At 35.6% G+C, this 14,086-nt stretch overlaps 1 protein-coding gene across 6 annotated transcripts in view; it reads right to left on the bottom strand.

The window, feature by feature from the left end:
• SNX14 (sorting nexin 14) overlaps positions 1 to 14,086 on the bottom strand; it is a 94,347-nt gene that overhangs the window by 22,076 nt on the left and 58,185 nt on the right. For all 6 annotated transcript variants that reach the window (XM_032339128.1, XM_032339122.1, XM_032339126.1 and 3 more), the window contains 5 exons: positions 10,351 to 10,434; positions 7,572 to 7,672; positions 5,435 to 5,546; positions 2,645 to 2,685; positions 2,381 to 2,500 (listed from right to left, as the gene is read on the bottom strand). In XM_032339128.1, the coding sequence (XP_032195019.1) occupies positions 2,381 to 2,500; positions 2,645 to 2,685; positions 5,435 to 5,546; positions 7,572 to 7,672; positions 10,351 to 10,434 (458 nt within the window). The remainder of the gene's footprint in view (positions 1 to 2,380; positions 2,501 to 2,644; positions 2,686 to 5,434; positions 5,547 to 7,571; positions 7,673 to 10,350; positions 10,435 to 14,086) is intronic.

The following is a 14,086-nucleotide window of genomic DNA, read 5'->3' as shown; positions in this document are numbered from 1 at the left end:
ATAATATATAAAAGTCTGCATTAATTTTAGACACAAGGAAATTTAGACACAAAGGAAATTCATTATTCATGAAGAAACTCTTTTTTTGAACATCAAAAGGAGCAAATGAACACATAAAGATGTGTAAATATATTGATGACAGCTAATTTTAAAACTAACATGACTTAACAAATTATAATCCACAATTAAAGGGTGTTTAGATGTGAATACTTAGCTTTAACCAAAATTTATTTGGACAATAATAATCACAGTCCAGAAATGCCCAATCAGTGTGAAAACAAGATGTAGAAAATTACTTATAGTAGAAAATGATGAAATGCAACTAAACCTCAGCCCTACTTACTCCCAGGATATGCAAAAAAATGTATTATTGGAATAATAAAATAGCAGAAATCAAGGAACTAAAGTTTGATAGAAAAGATCGACAAGTCAAAAGATGAAAAGGACAAAATCTTTGGCAAGACTGATCAAAAGAAAAAAAAAAGAAAAAGACAAATAATACTAAAAAAATCAAAGGGGACATAGCTATGGATGTCAGAAAAAAACAACTTTAGGCCAAAAAAATTTCAAATTAAGATAGAATAAAAAATGTATTGAAAATATAACCTATTGGGGTGTCTAGGTGGCTCAGCTGGTTAAGGGTCTGACTCTTGATTTGGCTCAGGTCACGATCTGACGGTTGTAAGATGGAACCCTGCATCAGGCTCCAAGCTGGGTGTAGAACCTGCTTAAGATATTCATTCTCTCTCTCTCCCCACTTCTCCTTCTGCCCCTCCCCCTCATTTAAAAAAAAATATATAAAATTTATCAAAACTGACTCATTTTGGGGCAGCACCTGGGTGGCTCAGATGATTGGCCCTGACTCTTGGTTTCAGCTCAGGTCATGATCTTGGGGTCATGGGATCAAGCCCTGCATCAGGCTCCACACTCAGCTCAGGAGTCTGCTTGTGCCTCTCCCTGTTCTTCCCCAAGCTCTCACACACACCATACACACATACACACACACACACACACACTCTCTCTCTCTGTCTCTCTCTCAGGTGAATAAATAAAATCTTTGGAGGCAAAAAACTGACTCACGCAACAAATCTGAAGAATACTACATTCATTAAAGAAATTAAATTGGCTTTTAAAAAAACCTTCCTATAAACAAAACTCAAGGCTTAGGTGACTTTAACAACCAGTTCTAACAATTATTTAAAGAACTAATGATTCCAATTATAACTTTACCAGCAAACAGAAAAAGGTTAATATAACTGATACCAGAATGTGACAAGGATAGAACGAGAGAGAAAAATTATAGCCAAGGCCACCCACAAACAGGAATGTAAACTTCCTTACCCTTATTTATAAAGAATATCTATGAAAAAAGCTATGGTATGCTATATGGCTTAATGGTGAAACACTGAAATCATGCCCTTTATATAGTAGTTCACAGCCATGAGAAACAAAACCATCATTTGCATGTAAGTGCGCAAATCTAAAAGAATTAATAGATGTATTACTAAAGTTAATACAAGTCTAGCAAGGCTATTGAATTTTTAAAAATCAATACACAAAAATTAACTATTTGTTTACCCAAAAGGAAGTTATAAAGTAGAAAAACATGAAAAATATCTTTTATACTAATAACAAAAAGGTGAGGCTTTGCAGGAAGGGGGAGGGCTAGCCTTTGAGCTCAACAGCTCCCCATGCTAAGCACTATTCTGGAACTAAAGTGAGCATCCTTTGATTTTTATTTCATTTTACTTATTTGTGAGAGAGAGAGAGAGAGAGCGTGCGCGCCAGAGAGAGCACAGGCAGGGGGGACTAGCAGGCAGAGAGAGAAGGAGACTCCCCACTGAGCAAGGAGCCCAATGTACAACTTGACCCTGGGATCATGACCTAAGCCAAAGGCAGACACTTAACTGACTGAGCCACCCAGGAATCCCTAAAGTGAGCTTGCTGCAAACTGGAAATTATCTTCATTTTCTAGTGCCTTGCACTGAACAATAGGCACACGATAATATACCTTCTTAATGAATGGATTAAATATTACATAAGCCATTGAAATGAGATAAAATAAACATCAAATCAATATAAATACATTATATCAATTTATTTGAGTATTGGCTGTTGTTGAATTACAACCTAAGAAAACCACCTTAAAAATATCCCCCCAATACAGAAATGGCATAAGTTTATAAATACCATTAGCAAAAGAAACACTTACCTGTTAAAGAGGCAGACACTGCATAAAATACCCTCTTTAACTGCACAACTGATTTTCACATAAAAGATATAAGTCCCATTCATTTCATTAACACCAACATTCCCTATAATGGAAAAGTTTCAAGTAGGACAACTTCAAACTTCATGACTCTAAGTCAAGACACACTACCTTCTTGTTGTTTTCTGAAGTAGGGCTGAGAATAGTCAGTTCCGGTTTACTCGGTTTAGGCTTTGGAGATTCACAAGAATTAATAAAATTCATGATGAAAGGTTCCAAATGCTGACCTTTCTGTTGTGATACAGAAATCATGATATGAGAATTAAAAATCAAGATTGTAATTTTTAATAATCATATAACCCGTTAAAAGTTCACTGATATTTAGATGTGCTTATAACTATCATGTTACAAAATATACATAAATCAGTTATTCACCTCTTTCATTAGTTTTCCAGGAACAGACTTTATAATTTTTCCTGCAATTAAAAATAAAATATTAATTTTATGAAGGTATAATGTATCTCAGAATTACTTACATGTATACTTCACTTGGTGATTTTTTTTTTTTAAGACTTTATTCATTTTCTTGACAGAGACATAAAGTACAATCAGGGGGAGCAGCAGGGAGAGGGAGAGGGTGAAGAAGACTCCCTACTGAGCAAACCCCCCCAATGTTCTGCTCAATCCCAGGGCCCTGGGATCATATCTGAGCCAAAGGCAGATTGTTAACAAAATGAGCCATCCAGGTGCCCCTTCACTAGGTAATTTTAAATACTAAACAGCCAAGTAAAAAGTAAAAAATTAATAATTTACCATTTCACATTCAATAGAAATTTACAATAAATATGGTATTCTTAACTATTTATAGATATAACATTTAGGATTTACTGAAAATAATACAGTGGGATTGGGGTGGGGGGCAGAAGGGACTAAACAAGCCAAGTATTGGAACAGCTGAAACAGAATGAGAAATTTATTATATAAAATTCTCCACTTTTGTGTATATTTGAAATTTTCCATAAGAAATGTTTTCAGGGGTGCCTGGGTGGCTCAGTGGGTTAAGCTGCTGCTTTCGGCTCAGGTCATGATCTCAGGGTCCTGGGATGGAGTCCCGCATCGGGCTCTCTGCTCAGCAGGGAACCTGCTTCCCTCTCTCTCTCTCTGCCTGCTTCTCTGTCTACTGTGATCTCTCTCTCTGTCAAATAAATAAATAAAATCTTAAAAAAAAAAGTTTTCAAAAGATTTTAAACAATAATGAATATATAAAGATACCTAAAAGCATGCAAAGGTAGTCAAAAAAGTTTTAAGAACTGCTACAACATTCACATTGGCTATTTAGGGGCACATGGGTTGCTCAGTTGGTCAAGTGTCCAACTCTTAATTTTGGCTTAGGTCATGATCTCAGGGTCATGAGATCAAGCCCCATGTCAGGCTCCACATTCAGCATGCAGCCCACCTAAGAGATGCTCTCTCTCCCTTGCCCTCTGCCCCTCCCCTCCACTCGCACTCTCTCTCTCTCTCTAAAATTAAGAAAACAAAAACAAAAACAAAAAAAATAATAATAATAATAAAAATAAATTAAAAAAATTAAGAAAACAAACAAACCCACACTGACTATGTAAGTAGCTCTGAGCCACCCAGGCGCCCTGCCAAAATTTCTTCTTGATCTTATCTCTAGGTTCCCTTATTTTAAAATATCAAACATCTTGAGATTTTCTCAAACATTAGAAATGCCTGTAAAAATTAGTCAAAATTGATAAATGTAACTTAAAATTTCTTGCAGTTCAACTGAGAAAAAGTAGACTTTCAGCAATAGCAGGAGACATAATAACAAATTAAAATGGGAGATTGTTTTACGACATGAAAACCACCCAACTCTCTCCCATCATACTATTTTTCCTTTGCTACCCCCATAAACTATACCTGCTTCCTTAGAATTCCCCAAGAACCTGGGGTACCAGGGTACTCAGTCGGTTAAGCATCTGACTCTTGATTTTGGCTCAGGTCATACCACAGGGTCCTGGGATCGACCCCTCTGTCAAGCTCCCCACTCAGCAGGGAGTCCACTTGAAGATTCTTTCTCTCCCCATCCCTCTGCTCACTCTTTCCCTCTCAAATAAATAAATTAAAAAAAAAGAATTTCCCAAGTTCCTTAAACTACAGAGCTTCTTCATCCTGTTCTTTTCTGTCTCTTCTACATGCTCTTCCTTGAGCCAATTTTATTTGCTCAATCTGATTTCAAATAACACTCAAATCTCTACTCCTTGCCTATCTCCTGGCCTCCCTGCCTTACAAATCTTCTTTAACTGGATTCTGTAAATTCAACAAGTTCAGAACTGCTCTCAATTTATTCCTTATCTAAGCAAGTAACAGCATCCCTTCAATTGTTTAAATAGAAACCTGGGTCATCTTTGATCATTTCTTCTCCTTCAGTCAAACCTAGTCAGTAACCAACCATGTCTACCCAATTCTGTCTCCTAAATACCATACATAACCAAATATAAAATGTCCTCGCATTTTCCCGATAAGAAAACCTCCATGCACAAACACCAACTACTCTGGCTCAATTAAATGTATTAATTTGAAGAGATACAAATGAAAGCCAAAGGCCCATTTGTAATATTTAATTCATTTGTTTAGTTCTATAAGTACTTAAGACTGTATTATATAAAATATACTTAGAAATACTGTTTTACTTCCATTATTATCTTTAACAATTTTATTCAAACTTTTCCTGCTTTCCTTATTATTGTGGTCTATACTGAACTTTATATAAAAGAAATTATGCTGTATATATTCTTCTGTGTCTTGCTTCTTTCATTCAACATCATGCTTTTAAGATTATCAATCTTGTTGCAAATAGCTACATGCTATAGGTATTCATTTTATGAATCTATCACAATTTATCTGCTGATCTACTGGTAATGAACATTTTTCTAGGTTTGGCTATAAAACAATGATGCTATGAACATTCTTCAATATGAATAAAAGAGTCTACAGAATGTATTTCAGAGAGAGACTGCTAAGTCATTCAGTTTCATACCAAACTATTTTTCCACATAGTTCCCAATTTATATTCCTACTAACAGTATATAAAAAGTGTGTTAGAATTTGGCTACACTATATAAAGTGGCTTCACTATATAAAGCTATTCCTCTACATTAATCTGAAATGCTGATTATTTTCAGTTTATCCTCATATACACGATTCTTTAAACTGACTTACCAAGATTAACATCTGGTAGTATCTTATCAAGAAACTGTGTTTCCCCACCATTGGGAGAGAGAAAATCTGCCAGAAGTTGACTATTACTCAGTTCTGGATGTTGTAGAAGTTTCTTGAATGAAAAAAAGAAAAAAAGGGGGGGAGGAAATCTCAAAAGGATCATCAAAGCTATATTACAATGATAAGAACAAAAAAAAAATTTAATTCTCAAAAGCTATTTTATATTCAAATAACAAAGCTACATTTGTAGAAAGAATAGTATTGCACAGCAGCTAAGACCTCAGCCTCTACAGTCAGACACGAAAAGGTTTGAATTCCAGTTCTTCCACTTACCAGTGAAGTGTCCCTAGAAACTAAGTTCCTAAATTACTTAAGAGTTTCCTTACATGTAAGATGAAAATGCTACTTACTTTACAAAGTTGTAGTATAAAGCATTTAGCATAGTACCTGATACACAGGAAGGAAGATGAAACACTAGCTAACATTGTTTTTGTTTCTCAACTATAAAACAAATTCTACAATATCATATAACTTTCTTGATAATTAAAAGAAGTTGACACAAAGGGTTTTGCAGGAAACTAAATGCGTAAAATGTGAAATAATTTGGAAAATCTGTTGTCTGTTCTTCTTGCAACACTATTTTCTTACAAGATAAACTGACTTTTTAAAGCCAAAATTAACTCAGTCTTACCTAATATTGTTTTGTAACTTGAAACAGTTAGAAAACTTTATGGGCAGAAATTTGTATAAATGAAATACCAGTAACTGCAACCTTAAGCTCCGTATCACCAGAAAATACTCTTCTAGAAGGTGGTACTCTAGTCCTTAGAAAGATTTAGCTCTTTCAAATAATGGGTTAATGGTACAAACAAAGGCAAAGGTTAACACTACTATATACAATGTTCAAATATCCTTGCAGTAGTTATACCAAAAAATTATGTAACAAATATTTTCTGGGTTGAAGCATGCAACCATTCAAATACAAGATATAAAATATAAATATCCCTTTAGACTCATGATTATTTTTAATTTAAGAAGTAATTATTTTGGGCAAGAAGGCATCCAAATTTGGCTAAATTAACACTTAATAAAATCTACAAAATCCTGTACGCAAATAAAAAAAGATTTTTTTTAACAACAAAAAGTAACCACTTTTTGGTCTTATGCACTTCATTAAATAAAGAAAGATGGTCATTAATTTTAAAGAAGTCTAAATCAATTTTAGTTAAGCGTCCCACTCTTGATTTTGGCTGACTGTACTAACAATGGAAATAACATACCAATTACATTGTTTACATAACACTGTGCACACATCGAAAAAAAAATTCAATTCGAAGTGGTGACTGGTAGAGAACCAGGAGATCCCAAGAAACCAGAAAAACATCTACAAATTGCAAAAGAAAAAAAACTGAGGAATAAAATGGGAGGGAAGATTCACAAGTTCAGAAGTGCTAAACACAAAATCAAACAGAAAACAAGACAAAAGGGACACCTAGCTGGTTTAGTCAGTAGAGTATGTGACTCTTCATCTTGGGGTTTTAAGTTCAAACCCCACGTTTTGGGTAGAGATAACTTAAAAAAATACTAATTTTTTTTAAAAAAGGTAAGAACAACAAAAAAAAAACTACCCAGTATACTTAGAATGCATTTCATCTTATACAAGTTTTTTTCCTTTATCTTCTCGCACCGAAAGTTTTAAACTAAACCCAACATATAATTTTTCTTCTTCTAAGAAATATCTGGTATTTCATTGGTCATCAATTTTTTCAAAAAGTATACTCTTTTTTTGAGAGAAAGAGAGTGCACAAGCAGAAGCGGGGGGTGTAGAGGGAAAGAGAGAGAATCTTAAACAAGCTTCTGTGGAGCCCGACATAGGACTCGATCTCATGACCCTTACTTAGATCATGACCAGAGCTGAAATCAAGAGTTGGATGCTTAACCGACTAAGCCATCCAGGAACCCCTAAAAAGTACTTTTCACAATAATTCATTTTCACATGGAAAAAACTATCTTAAAAGAATTTTAGAAACCCACACTGACAGGTATCTGTAAAACAAAATATATATACATAAAAAATAAAAAGACAAATTGGACAATTGTATGATCAGTAACGTTTTAAACTGAGTTGATATTGTACCTGTAAATATTCCTGAAACTCTTCTCTCTTTGACTTTAAGAACTCATAATTTTTGGGGCCGATGATCCTTTTGGAAGGAAGCTGGGCATCAGGAAATGTGCCTGAAATCAATATATATGAAAGTTATTACTACGTTCCACTACTATTTTAAAAACCTGATTTATAATTTACTACAGCAAATTCAGTTTCATAATGCTCCCTCTTATAGAGATGAGGCATTATCCTTTAAATAACCTGGACAAGGAGCAACTGAGTGGCTCAGTCAGTAAAGCACCTGCCTTTGGCTCAGGTCATGATTTCAGGGTCCTGGGATCAAGCCCCGCATTGGGCTCCCTGCTAAGTGGGGAGTCTGCTTCTCCCTCTCCTTCTGCTGCTCCCCCTGCTCAAGCTCTGGCAGGTAAATAAATAAAATCTTTTTTTAAACGTAAATTACATAATTAATTAATCTTGACAAAATCCATAAGCTTCAAGTCAGAAGTCTAGACCCAAGAACCTGAGTCTACTAATAACCAAATTGATCACCAACTCTGTTGACACAGATTTATTTACGCATTCTATACTATTAGTAAAAAAGCCTCAAAAAAAATACCATGAGATTATTTTGAAGACGGTGGGATTCAATGAGACAAAATCTTACAAAGAAAAATACCTATTCTCATGGGGAAAAAAAAGGTAGCATGTTGCTAATACTACACAAGATTAAACACAGGATTAAAAACAAAGTTTAAAAATCATGGACATGGGGTGCCTTGTGGCTCAGTCGGTTTAGCATCCAACTCTTGGTTTTGGCTCAGGTCATGATCTCGGGGTGATGAGATTGAGCTCAACATAAGTCTCCACACTGGGCACAGAGCCTGCTTCAGATTCTCTCTCTCCCTCTGCCCCTCCCCCCACTCCCTCTGTCTCTCTCTGTCAAATTAAAAAAAAAAAATCTTAAAACAACAACAACAAAAAACAAACAAACCATGGACATGCTTTCTCAAACAGGGATGACTTCAGAAATTTAAATACCAAAAAGGAAAATATTATTGGGAATCCAACTTCGGTTCATCTAGGGGTTTAAAGTCTGATTACAGGTCTTCTCTCAATCCAAGAAAAAAGTTCTCAGAGATAGGAGATAAGGATGGTACTGCTTAAGATTGGCAGAGACCAAGAGAAAACCATTTTTTTTTTAAAGATTTTATTTATGTGTGTGAGAGAGCGCACACAAGCAGGAAGAGAGCGCACAAGCATCAGGCAGAGGGAGAAGCAGGCTTCCCACTGACAAGGAGCCAGGTCCTCATCCCAGGACCCTGGGATCATGACCCGAGCCAAAGGCAGATAACCAACTGAGCCACTCAGGCGCCCTAAAGAGAAAACCATTTAAAGACAAGTACGAATTCAAAATCTAAGCAAAGAGTTTGGAATGTGACCTTGTATTTTTTTATCATCCTATAATAATCTCATCATGGGTTTTGCTTTTAGTAAAGAAGGGTAAAAAAGGTCCTGTCCTGTCCTTCTCAATTCAGAACCAACCTAAATTTGAATCAGGGACACTCCATAAAGCTTCTCTAAAATAAAGATTCCTGGGTACCTGGGTGGCTCAGTCAGCTTAATGTCTGACTTTGTCTTGACTTTGGCTCAGGTCATTATCTCAGGATGGTGAGATCGAGCCCCACATACACTCTCCCTCTGCCCCTTCCCCACTCCACCTAATGTGCTCACTTGCACTCTGTCTCAAATAAATGAATACAGAAATATACACAAAACGTACAAAATGACTGTAAATACTTCATAACTACATCCCTGACATTAACTAAAATTAATGGGTAAGAGAGACTAAAAGGTGAGGGGAAGAACTAAAAGGAACAGTGTTCCCCTTTTCTGACTGATCTATCTTTAAAAGAAATATTACTCTACAAGTTTTATTTCCAACTCTAAGAGCTAAATCAAAACATTTGCACTGATGCAAAGCAAACATGTTTATCAAGAAAAATGGTGAAAGAACAGAGCAACTCTGAAATTCCTGGTTTAAATTCTCTGTCACATTGAGATAAACAAAAATTCAATTGGAAAGAGAACCTTTTCAAAAATACATTTAAAGAATAGCTATCTTTTGGGACGCCTGGGTGGCTCAGTTGGTTGGACGACTGCCTTTGGCTCAGGTCATGATCCCGGAGTCCCGGGATCGAGTCCCGCATCAGGCTCCCAGCTCCATGGGGAGTCTGCTTCTCCCTCTGACCTTCTCCTCACTCATGCTCTCTCTCACTGTCTCTCTCTCAAATAAATAAATAAAATCTTTAAAAAAGAAAAAAAAAAAAGAATAGCTATCTTTTAAATTTTAGTATTATTGAAAAAGCAATAAATGGGGGCGCCTGGGTGGTTCAGTGGGTTAAAGCCTCTGCCTTCAGTTCAGGTCATGATCCCAGGGTCCTGGGATGGAGCCCCACGTCTGGCTCTCTGCTCCGCAAGGGGCCTGCTTCCTCCTCTCTCTCTGCCTGCCTCTCTGCCTACTTGTGATCTCTGTCAAGTAAATAAATGAAATCTTAAAAAAAAATTTTTTTAATAAAAATAAATAAAAAATAAAAAGCAATAAATATGCATTGTAAAAACTTTTAAAAAATAAGCCAAAAATAAGTTAAAAACAGTACATTCCTATTATGAATAGCAGTGTACGCAAGTGTCACTGTTACATTTTCTTGATATAATTACTTAAAATAAAAAAAAACGTAATCTAGTTCAACAGTTTGTTCAAGAAAGCTAATGCTACAATGTAACACTTTATACAAAAACAACATACCATGAAATTCTGTTAGTTTTGATTCAAGTACATAGAATTCTAGGTATCTTCTATAGACAGACCAATGTTCAGGCTCATGCCCAACTGTAAAATGAATGAATACACAGTAAGTAATAAATAATTTTATAAACTACTATTAAAAATTATGCCAGTCTCAATTTATTATTTCTTAACATCACATTAATATATTTTATCCCATATTTTAATTTTAAATTTCTTAAGAAATTGATCATTTTTACCTATTTATGAAGTTATCTCAGTAACAAATAGTTTTCTACAACAGAATCACAGAGCTGACAAATTTCAAAAAATAATGCAATTATTATTAATTTTTAAAATGTCACAGAAATAAATAATGTATTTCAAAAAACCTTATAATCAATTTTGGGTCTCTCAAATCTTTACCAATTTGTCCAGATCTAAAAAAGTACAGAACAGCACTATCCAATAGAACTTTCTGCAATTCTGAAAATGGTTTATATTATCTGCATTAATACAGTAACTATTAACCGCATGTAGTTACTGATCATTTGAAATGTGGCTAGTATAAGGAACGAAAATTTTAATATAATTTAATTTTCACTGATACATGTGGCTAGTGCCTACCAAACTGAATAGTACGAAGTACCGGTTTACAGAATGAGTTGGGTCAGACCACCTATTCCAACCCCAGTTCCCCCGTTTACTAAGTGAACTTGAACAAATAACTTAACCTCATTGTGCCTTCGGTTGCTTAGAATAAAAATAATTGTACCCATTACATAAAATAATCCACTAAATCACTACTGTAGACTGAATGGCAGAGAGTAAGCACCTCAAAAATGTTAACTGCTATTATTAGCATCTAATGTCATTCTAGCACAGATTTGGAAATGCAATGTATAAAATCAACCAAAATCACAATAACCCAAAAACAAAGACTGTATTTAGAAAAAAACATGATGGGGCCCCTGGGCAGCATCTGCCTTCAACTCAGGTCCTGATGCCCTGGGATAGAGCCCCGCACGAGGCTCCTTGCACAGGAAGGAGCCTGCCTCTCCCTTTCTCTCTCCCCTGCCTCTTCCCCTGTTCATGCTCAGTCTGCTCAGTCTCTCTCTCCCTCAAATAAATAAATAAAAACTTTAAAAAGGAAAAAAACATGATATAGTCACAATCTAAAAGGAAACTGAATTCTTCTTCTTCAACACTGGTCTTAAAAGATCTACATCATATTTATTAGTTTTGTTTTTTAAAATCCTAAAATTGTTATTTTGCTACATTATAAAGTCAGCACAATATTTAAATGATGCACTATTTTTCCCTCATGGGCCGTAACTTCCTAAAAGCACATTACATTGACAGTCAAAGTCTGCAGCACTGTTGAGAAAAATAATCCTTAGTTTTAAGATCCTTTTGGTTTAAATTTTATGGTTAAATTTTTAAGGAAAACTTCTAAAAATAAAGCACAAAAATTAATAATGCCTGTCCAAAAGACAAAAACAAAGTATACTTAAAAGTATATCATATATAAACCTCTGAAAAGGATGTGTTACGTGCTCACATAAATTTACTTATATCTGAAGAGTCAACTTTAAAATAATTTCCTGAGAAACGAGAACAGTGTGGGAAAAGCCAGACTTCAAATACTAGGCACAGAAGTAGCTGAACCCAGAAACTACAGTATTTCTTTTCAATTCTTTCTGACACTTAACATGCCAATCATGAAACAGCAGACAAAGATACGAACAAAAAACTATGTTTGAAACTGAAATCAGACTATAGTATCAACAATGGTTTGTCTCTATGCTTATTAGAACACAGCTAGTAAAGCAACAGGTAAGACTGAATGGCAACAAAAGCAAAATCAAGCGGCACTGACTCTTGGCTGGACAGCGCAAGACCCTGTCTGGTACCTAGTTATAACAGGAAAAATCATAGATAGCTACTTTGAGCATTCTTCTTTTCCTAATCCTATGTTTTATTTCCTGAAATAGGATTAGCTTCTAAGAAAAATTTTCAAAACCTATTTTTTTTAAAAAAAAGGGGGGAATTATTAGCACTGACCTTCATGTTAATACTTAGTCACTCATCTCTCAAAACCATTCCCTAACACTGCCACTTTTTTCCTTCTTTTACAAGACAATTCCCTCCTCCTAAGCTCAACTTCATTTTTCTAACATTCCCAACATGTGGACAACTTTGATTTGCTTTTGCTTACACTGAATGCCCCCACTTCTTAGACAAAACCCAGGGTGGTGACAGTTATCTTGTAAAGGACACTATTTACCCCCTTCTCTCTTAGTTCACACCTAAACAACTAAAAGAAAAAAGATAGCAAAATATGAGGAAAAATGATCACACTGTGTTTTATCATATTTTTATAAATTCTAATTAGCCCACAACAGAGGAGAAATGTTGTCTTAATGAAATTGGTATAATACCTGATACACTGCTATACGCGTTACTCCTCGTCAATTAAGTGTAATGGCTAATGATGATGGCAGCAAAACCATTAAAAGAACATTACACAAAATGCCTTGTTGCATTGTCAACATGTCTCAAACGCATCTACTCAGTATGTATTGTTTGAACAAATTAATTAGCTAAGTGGTACTAGAGATAACCTATACAATCCTAAGCCTTCACTGAACTTTCTGTTCAGACACTTAGCTTTTGGAAGTGCAGCCACACTTAAAAGTCAGAAATGGAAAAATCTTTATCATTCCTAAATCTTTATCATGTCAATACAGAGTAATTGACATCTTTTAAGAGACATGGCCAAAGGGAAGGGAAGTAAGGGCAAAACTGAACTATTGGGACTTCATCAAGATCAAAAGCTTTTGTACAGGAAAGGAAATAATCAACAGAACCAAAAGACAACTGACAGAATGGGAGAAGATATTTGTAAATGACATATCAGATAAAGGGCTAGTATCTAAAATCTATAAAGAACTTATCAAACTCAACACCCAAAATCAAATAACCCAATAAGAAATGGGCAGAAAGGGGCGCCTGGGTGGCTCAGTGGGTTAAGCCGCTGCCTTCGGCTCAGGTCATGATCTCAGAGTCCTGGGATCGAGCCCCACATCGGGCTCTCTGCTCAGCAGGGAGTCTGCTTCCTCCTCTCTCTCTGCCTGCTTGTGATCTCTGTCTGTCAAATAAATAAATAAAATCTTTAAAAAAAAAAAAAAAAAAAAAAAGAAATGGGCAGAAGATAAGAACAGACATTTCTCCAATGAAGACATGCAAATGGCCAAAAGACACATGAAAAAGTGCTCAACATCCCTCTGCATCAGGGAAATACAAATCAAAACCACCTCACACCAGTCAGAATGGCTAAAATTAACCAGTCAGGAAATGACAGGTGTTGACGAGGGTGCAAAGAAAGGGGAACCCTCTTACACTGCTGGTGGGAAGGCAATCTGGTGTAGCCACTCTGGAAAACAGTATGGAAGTTCCTCAAAAAGTTGAAAATAGAGCTACCCTATGACCAAGCAAACTAGGGATTTACCCCAAAGATACAAATATAGTGATCTGAAGGGGCACCTGCAACCCTAACATCTACAGTAGCAATGTCCACAATAGCCAAACTATGGGGAAAAACCTAGATGTCCATCAACAGATGAATGGATAAAGAATATGTGGGGTAGGGATGTGGGTGTGGGTGTGGGTGTGTGTGTGTGTGTGGGTGTGTGTGTGTGTGTGTAATGGAATACTATGCAGCCATCAAAAAACAAAATCTTGACATTTGCAATGC

Source organism: Mustela erminea, chromosome 4 (genome assembly GCF_009829155.1).
Source record: "Mustela erminea isolate mMusErm1 chromosome 4, mMusErm1.Pri, whole genome shotgun sequence".
NCBI lineage: Eukaryota > Metazoa > Chordata > Mammalia > Carnivora > Mustelidae > Mustela > Mustela erminea.
Note: the sequence above shows the minus strand (reverse complement) of the source record. Positions and strands in the feature narration are given on the sequence as shown.